The 8,695-nt window shown below is 39.4% G+C and overlaps 1 protein-coding gene across 1 annotated transcript; it reads left to right on the top strand.

Moving 5' to 3' along the window:
• Positions 1–565: 565 nt before the first annotated feature.
• On the top strand, positions 566–4,505 carry LOC121697360 (periodic tryptophan protein 2 homolog). Its single transcript, XM_042078856.1, has 8 exons — positions 566–862; positions 1,130–1,272; positions 1,559–1,711; positions 1,829–1,937; positions 2,220–2,285; positions 3,472–3,622; positions 3,819–3,893; positions 4,033–4,505. The coding sequence occupies exons 3-8, from the start codon at positions 1,706–1,708 to the stop codon at positions 4,196–4,198; spliced, it is 573 nt and encodes a 190-aa protein (XP_041934790.1). The 5' UTR covers positions 566–862; positions 1,130–1,272; positions 1,559–1,705; the 3' UTR covers positions 4,199–4,505.
• Positions 4,506–8,695: the final 4,190 nt, after the last annotated feature.

Here is an 8,695-nt window from a genome sequence, read left to right as displayed (position 1 = left end):
AACAGATAAACTTAGATCGAATGGAGCTCTTGTACTTTCTATTCATCAGTTTCTCACATGTCATTGTGGTTATGCAAATGATTTACTGTGTCTCATGTTCAAGGTTCAAGGTGTCTTTATTATCCCTAAGGGGCCATTGGTTTTGCAGCCAGCAGAGATCACATTTATACATAGACATAATTACAAGATGAATGCTCACCAAACAGTGAACATAAATGAAACATTAATTGCAAAGCATTCTGGTTGATGAAGGTAAGAGTCTCATTATGAAGGTAAGAGTCTTATTATCACTGGATATTGTGTGATATTTTCTATTATTGCATGTTACTAACCTGAAATGTAAACCAAATTAAACTGAAGGTATATCAGTTAACATATGGGGTTGATGAATTTTGATGGTGAATGTTGCATCATTACCATTTCCACAAACCGGTCAACAGTGTGAGCTTCTCTCCAGATGGCAGGTCAGTTTATTAGTTTACACACACTGTGACACTGTGACACACACACACTAATGTCTTTACATACCCATATGGATATGAGTGACAGCAGATTGTTTGGCCATAATCTGGGCATATATTGCAGTCCGTGGGGTGAAAAAGCCAGAAATGCCCCTGCCTTAGGCATTATTAATGTTTTGGACTTGTCCATCCTCTGAACATGTATGATTAATAGTTGTTCAGCTGTATTGTAGCATGCTCATGCTGTGTGTATGAAGAATGGTTTCCTTTTCGTGTTGTTTTAGGAAGTTTGTGATCACTAAAGAGAACGTAGCGCTGATGTACCATCCAGCCTTTCAGCTGGACAAGAGCTATGGCCCCTACGATGAGACTACTTGCATTGACTGGACAACAGACTCAAAGTACGTTCTGCCCTGTACATTTCAAGGTCTTAGAATTGCTTAAGTAATGTGAACATTTCTTGTATGATTATTCAAGAAGTATTATACAAAGCTTTGACTACTCAGAAAGACATATAACTTGGGGATTTTAAAGGTGAGAAGTATTATCCAACAACACACACTCTCTAGCTGTCTTTAGTTTTTGTTCACTAATTTTATAGTCCATATATACACTGTGTGAAAGTGGCCTCAAAGCCATAATGACATTGCTGTGTATTCCCTCCTCAGCATCTCTGATCAGCGGATCGCCGCCATAGCTATGAATTGCAAAGGAGACTGGATTGGTTTTGGCTGTTCAGGTAGCCATATAACTTACAGATGGGACGCAAAGACGCAGACAAGATCACCGCCAAACAGTCCTCCAAGGGCAAGTGAGTTAAGCTAGTGGAACGACCAGCCAAGTCTCATTGTGACGTTCAAATCAAAGTGTGTCTGCTTTGTCATCACCTTAATCACTGTAGCACTCACTACTCAAGCTGTCTAATTTAGATTCCTTTTTTACACAATGCAGTTCATCACGTGACTGATTAGCTTTGTCCTTATTTGATAGAATTGCAACACTGTGTGCATGTGTGGCTGTTGTTCATGTGTCTCTCTCTCTCTCTCTTCCCCCCCCCCCCTCCCTCTCTGTCTCTCTCTCTCACTCTCTGTCTCTAGGTCTTTTACGTCCTTGTGCTACTCAGCTGATGGCGAGTCCATTCTGGCTGGTGGCCACTCCAAATTTGTGTGCATCTACTGTATAACATACGAGAGCAGGTCCTCCTCAAGAAGTTTGAAATCTCCTGCAACTTGTCTTTGGATGCCATGGAGGTACCTCATCCTCTCTCTCTTCCTCTCTCTCTTTCTGATTTTCTTTTACCAATAGGGAAGTCATCATTAGGCAAACGATGTTATTCATCACCTAATACTGATGGATGTGTTTTGTAGGAGTTCCTGGACAGACGTAAGATGACGGAGTTTGGCAGTCTGTCCATGGTGGATGAAGGGGCTGGTGATGGAGATGGAGTTGAGGTCAGCCTACCTGGAGTCAGGAGAGGTGGGACCTTGTCTGAATGTGACCACTCATACCTGTTAAATGTTAAAAACATCCTCTGAACTGGTTTAGAATATATGCTCACTCAGGTACACAGGGATATGTCCAACGCATCTCCATTGCTGAAAATGCACATGCGATATCCAGAATGGCACCTGTTGTTTGGGCTGAAATAGGCATTTAGCAAGCAGTGATTTTTATGTTTGCAGTTGGACAATACATTTTAATGTCACATTGACTTGCAGCAGCAACATTTACTGTGAACCTCCCCCTGTGTCTTTATAGGGGATATGAGCTCCCGTCACTTCAAGCCAGAGATCCGGGTTAGCTCTCTCCACTTCTCTCCTATTGGTGAGTGCCACAGCAAGCAGACAGATCATTTTAACCCTCAGAAACCTACAAAAGGAGGAATGTTATTTGTGTATTATGTAATATACAGAGAAGTCCTTAATTACTCATACCCATGACCGTTTCTGTTTAATACAATGTCTTACTTGATCAATATTTTTTTTTGTGTGTATCTAGCACAGGGGTGGGCAAACTGCGGGCCAAGCACTTTCATCCGGCCCGCCGAGCACTTTCATCCGGCCCGCCGAGCACTTTTATCCGGCCCGCCGAGCATTTCATTTGGTTATCAGGCTGCTCTCTCTTTTTTTCCTGCGATAGAGACGACGTTGGTTAGCTTTACTGCAAACTGCTTTTCACTCTCCTTAGAGAACATTATGTCAATGTCAAAACATCATGTTAAATAGAGATAACATCATGTTAAACTAAGTTAACTCTTAGTTATCTCCTTTGCAGCAGATCTAATGTGAACATTATGCAATCCATTTAATTGGGAACGCGTCTGCACTCACGAGAGGGAGAGAGAGCCGCAGGTTCCAGCTGGCTTGTCATTGTTGATAATTGATATCTCCTTCTTACAAGAAAGTTTTAAAGGGAAATCATGAAGGCAACAGTAGTTCCCACTACTGACCATTTAAAAACTGTGAGAGGGCCCAGCTGTAGGTACAGCACTAGCCATAGCGGAGCAGGCAGAAGATCATTGAGAAATAAACGTGAAGTGCACAATTTATACATTTGTTAAACAGCATAAAATTAGCAGCATTTTTAAGCAATTCATATTTTAAAACAAATACGTTTCATACTGAATTATAGGCTATAAAAAATGTATTTTTTTATGTGTGTGTCGTGGGGGGGGGGGGGGGGGGTGGTTGTTGTGCAGTTTTCAAAACCCAATGTGGCCCTTGAGCCAAAAAGTTTGCCCACCCCTGATCTAGCACAATGTATTGTGCTTATGTCATTTCCAGGCAGAGTAAACTCATTGGTCAATTAGAATATAATATAATAGGCATTTTTGGTACCCTTTTAAATCATCAGGGAGGTGCTGGAAGCGCTGCCTCATGAACAGAGTAGGAACACTCTCTCAAGGCTTCCTGATGCTCTACTTTATCATTTAAGCCTCCTACATTAAGATGTTGTGATTAATGTGTGACTGTCTTGTGTACCTGTTTGGATATGTGTGTTTGTATGTCAGTTCCTGTGGTGTGCAGCACGTTGCCAGATGTGTATGTGGAAAAGCTGCTGGCATTCGTTGGAGCTACCCTGGAGAATAGTCGGCACCTTCAGTTCTACTTAACTTGGGCTCAGAGTTTACTCACAATACATGGACAGAAACTGAAGAACAGGTACTTGTATATGAGTAAACCACACACACACGCACACACAAGACTCTCAACTACTTCTTTGAAGATACACTGTTACAGTTACATCCCTAGTCCAAGACATACAGAGGCAAATACACTCTGTATTGTTATATAGTGCACATCAGTGTGTGAGTGCATGATGCTGCTGTGTAATTTGTGTGTGATATGTGCGGTGCAGGTCAGGGGCCATACTTCCCACCATCCAGTCGTTACAGAAGAGCATCCAGAGACACCATGATGATCTCTCCAAGCTGTGAGTCCATGATACACACATGCATCTACCTTTCAAAATACTTACTGTACAATGGTCAATGCTGCTCATATTTTCAGAGCAGTGAACGTTGAAAATGGATGTGTGCTGTATTAAACCATTGTCTCATTCTCTTCCCCAGATGTGACTGGAACATTTATGCCCTGCGCTACGCTGTGGCGCTGTCCAATCAGAGAGGACTGAAACGAGCAGCAGCTGATGAGCTGAGTGAGGAAGAGGAGGGTTCAGAGGAGGAAGATGACCTGATGAGTGAGCCACTCATGACAGAAAGTGACCTCCTTTCATAGCCCACTAGAGGGAGCTCTCACTCATTCAACTAAAAGACTGTTGGCCAGAGCAGGAGGGCACTCTTACTCTGAAGGTATCCAGTACCTTGTGAATAGTAAAACCAGTCACCCAGAGCTGGAAGTGAAGTGGACCACATATGAGGGAGCAGAACGAATTCGACCTTGGTGGAGAGAGGCAAGTCACTTTGACTCAAACCTTCAAACCTGAAGAGTTGTAAGCCATCATGTGCAAAAGCCTTATGTTGAGCCTTTGTTTACTTTGTGAAAAACAAATCTTGGTTGATATACTTACTGTGTCTCATTAAAATATATTTCTAACATAATAAGAATTGTCTAATTATAGATGGTACAGGTTCAGTGCTAATTGTGTGTTTAAATTAAAAAAAGCTTGAACACAGGCCAATCCCAAAACCCAGTACATGAAATAAGATGATGACATCTTGGCTAGTTGTATAATAAACTTTGTATGTTTAATATCATGGTGGTGTGTAGTGAGTAAATAGTGTGCTGCAAGAGTGTTTAGGAAATCATAGACTATTTTTTGGTTTGTTTTTGTTTCCAATTGACTGGTATTCTTAAAGATGACAGAATGGAAAACCCTTCTACCTTGGCTTTGTCCAATAAGGAGAGTTCGGTGCATGACCACAAAGCTAGCACGAACCAGAAACACGGTTGTTTCCTGACTCATATGCAAATCTCGGACTTTGAAATGACCACTAAAAAGCAGAAACATTTGAACAAAAATAGACTTTTGATATAAATACAGACTCAAACCATTTCTCTTATCACCGCCTCTCTTCCACACGTCATGTTACCTGATTGGAAATCACCGTAAAGCTTACTTAATTATTCATTTGGGTGACAGATAAGCATGAGCCATTTTGGGCCATTTCATTTCCTAGCCTAATCATAGGGTTGAAAATGGGTTTGTAAAATAGCATAGACCAAAGTTGCATAGCTTCAATGTTAACATCAGAGAACAAGGTCAAATATGTTATATGTTCATCCATTCTGTGTAGTCTTTTAGGAGCCAATCCCTGTTTACCATCTTGCTGTCGCCAAGTAAGTAGACGGATTGATTTGTCAATGTGATATTGTTTATTTTTAATTATTAAGTCTGTAAAGGTACAAAATAAAAATGGGATATTTCATCCAACAGCACTTTTTCTACAAGTCATTGTCAAAACGTAGTCAAACATGTCAGCTATACTTGCTTAATCTAAGTAAAGGAAGTAAAAATGTATTAGAAAAGGTGCAACAGCACGGAAGCGCATTGCATTCACAGAGCTTGTTTTCTAATTAGAAATGTAATTATCTTTAATAATTGTTATCGTTAATTCAGAAAAGCAGGGCTGAGTGACACGAGTGAAGGCCGACAGCCAACACTAAAATACATGCCCAGAGTAAAATCTCTTGTCTCTAGATCTTTTCTTTGTCTCACAGGAAATAAATCAGCTCTTATTGAGATCTCACCTGTTTCTCCTTAAGGCCCCTTATGAGACAAGATTGAGAAGAAATGTTGAGGAAAACTGAAAAGGAAAACTCTGGGCCAAGATTAAGAACAATCTAGGATGATAACGAGTGTACATTTTATTTGTGGAATAAAAGGATGTTTATCAGAGTTGTTTTGAATATGCATTTGCAAGGAAATAGTATAGATTGTCTGTGCAGTCAGTGCATTAGCTATTATCTGCCATTGCTAGGAATAATCAGTGAATTACCATTCCTCCATCTTGTGAGGAGTCCTAGAATGAGTATTTTGAGCCTAGTTAAAGTGATTTAAGGCATGGTTGTATGAGCTCTATCAAATGTATTTGTCATTATCAATGCTGTTTTTCTGAATTCATGAGTTTATCTCATTAATTCAGAAAAAAAAAGCTATTTTTTTATGAGATAATAAACTCGTTAATTCATAAAAACGCCCATTTTTTTCCTGAATGCAATATGCTTCCGTCCAAAATAACCAAACACGAAAAGTGTTATAATAGTAACATAGATTTAACTGGGATAGGTTTCCAGGCAAAATATCATTAGCAATAAAATGTTGCCAGTTAAGCAATCAAGCAGTTCCATAAATCATTTTGCAATCAAATAATTCCAGATATCAATTTGCAATCCCACACCTATTTGTATATGTGTTGCATGGTGTCATAAAATACATACAATTAAAATCTAAAAAGTGTGGTTACATAGGGATCGTAAAACCCTTACTCTTTACTAGACCATTAGCATTGTAGGTAATTAAACTATGAATAGATTTCTGCAAAGTTAATCTTATGTTATATAAACTCTTTTAGAGCGTCAAGACATTCTTTGTACTCAGGGGTGTTGCGATCCAGGTGGCTGTCTTCCTGCACCCACGACAGCAGGCTGTCCTGCTGATTCTGGTCAATAATCCCATCCTGGCAGTACCGTTTCACTATATTTTTGTAGCCACTTTTATAGTCAAGTTTGGTGTCATCCTCACACAGAATATTATCATTAGCTCTTTGTGGTGGTCTTGAGAGGCCTAGAAAAAATATATGTGTGGTTGTTGTGTATGATGTTCACAAATTGTAAGCGCCTTGTTGCATTTTCTTACATTTGCTTATCTTATTTACTGATTTAATGAATCCACACAAAAAACGTAAACAGCAATACTGTACCTGCATCATCTCTGAGACTCTGTGATGTTACAGGATGAGCCAAAATGAGTGACTGCTTTATCATTTTATCTACATCCCCACTGACAAGGGTCTTAGATATCAGCTTCCTGCAATTAAAAACATTTAGTTGCTATTAGTATCAATACACTGTTAAAACAATATACTTTTATGCATATTAGTCAGATTCAGTTGCTATTCACTTGCTACTCACCTGCATCTGTGAGACTCATGGCTGTTTCCTGTGGTCAAAGCTTGTCTGTGATGTACTGTAAGAACCTCCATGGCCAACAGGTTCTCTCCATTGGGGTCTTTATCTACATTCTCAATCATCTTATAAAGCTTAGGGTTCTTTATTCTTACCGGTAAGCTTTCCTTCTCAGGGTCTTGTTTCACTTTCTCAAGTGCCTTTTTAAAGCTGTGCTTTGGTGGTATGTGGTCAGCGTTTACAATGCTGTTGTAGATTGGTTTGTTGCTGTCAGCACCATCATTATTGGTCCTCTGCTTCTTCCTTCTCCGTTGGTTTTTCAAGCTTAGAATGCAGATGTATAAAATGTTCCTTTACAATGCATTATCATTGTTCAAATCAACATATCATGAATGACGCACTCTTCTGTGAAAGAAAATGTAAAATGTAAATGTTGAAAGCCTTTTCGTTGATGTCATCCCCTTGTGTATTATCTGTTGCTTGTATGATAGCATGATATAGACAATTCGGTAACACTCTACTTGACGGGTGAGTTCATAACACATTCATAGGAGCTGTCATAAACTGCACATAAAGCATTCATGACTGTTTCATGAGACATGACTCAGCATTCATACCAAACCTTTCATGAATGTAGAAGACAGAACGACGACAACTTGTCAAAATAAAAGTCCAACATCGTATTTGTGTAACCTGGATACCATTAATTTAATCTCTCCAGCCTTTGTAAATATTTCATGAATATCTTATGAAGTCTACATTGAATGTCACTTTACTATACAAGTTCCAAAGTATTCGTAATCACTGAGTTTAACACTGGGAGGGGAACTAGCCTACATTCAGCTGATCCATATTTGTGTAACCTGGAACGGTTGGACATGATTTGCTTGACCATGTTCTGTCATTTTGGCACTGGAGTAGCCCATTGACTTAGATGTGACGTGATCAGGTAAGAGGTTTGGAACGAAAACGGCAATGCTGTTTTGCGATTGTTGGACTTTTATTTTGACAAGTTGTCGTCGTTCTGTCTTCCACATTCATGAAAGGTTTGGTATGAATATTGAGTCATGTCTCATGAAACAGTCATGAATGCTTTATATGCAATTTATGACAGCTGCTATGAATGTGTTATGAACTCACCCGTCAAGTAAAGTGTGTTTTGACATAACTGGATTAATTGAACCATCAGATTCCATTATATCAAAATGGCCCTTGTATGGATGACTTTCTCCATGGATCCTTTCCTTTAACCATGAGAGTACGCCCTTTTTCCTATAGAAAATATTGGATTGTTAAAATATCAGGTCAAAGGTAACAATAGACAACATATTTGATAATTACTACACAATTTTGGTCAAATCAAATCGTAAATCATATTTTTTCTCCGTAAGAGCACAGAAATGTAAGTATTCTACTCACTTGGTATTCAAAGGTGTTTTTGTGAGCCGGAGTTCTATTTCTTCACTGTCAGTTCCTGGATAATGCTCCTCTGAAAGCTTTTTCCCTTTTTTGTCAACCACAGTAAATCTGATGCCCTTTCCTTTCAGTAAGTCACTCTTGGTGAGGACATAGAGGTCAAGAGCTGTAGCTGGGCGCTGTTCATTGCTAATGTTCTCCACAATGAACTCCACAAAGTTCCATCCTCTC

Source organism: Alosa sapidissima, chromosome 22, assembly GCF_018492685.1.
Source record: "Alosa sapidissima isolate fAloSap1 chromosome 22, fAloSap1.pri, whole genome shotgun sequence".
NCBI lineage: Eukaryota > Metazoa > Chordata > Actinopteri > Clupeiformes > Clupeidae > Alosa > Alosa sapidissima.
Note: the sequence above shows the minus strand (reverse complement) of the source record. Positions and strands in the feature narration are given on the sequence as shown.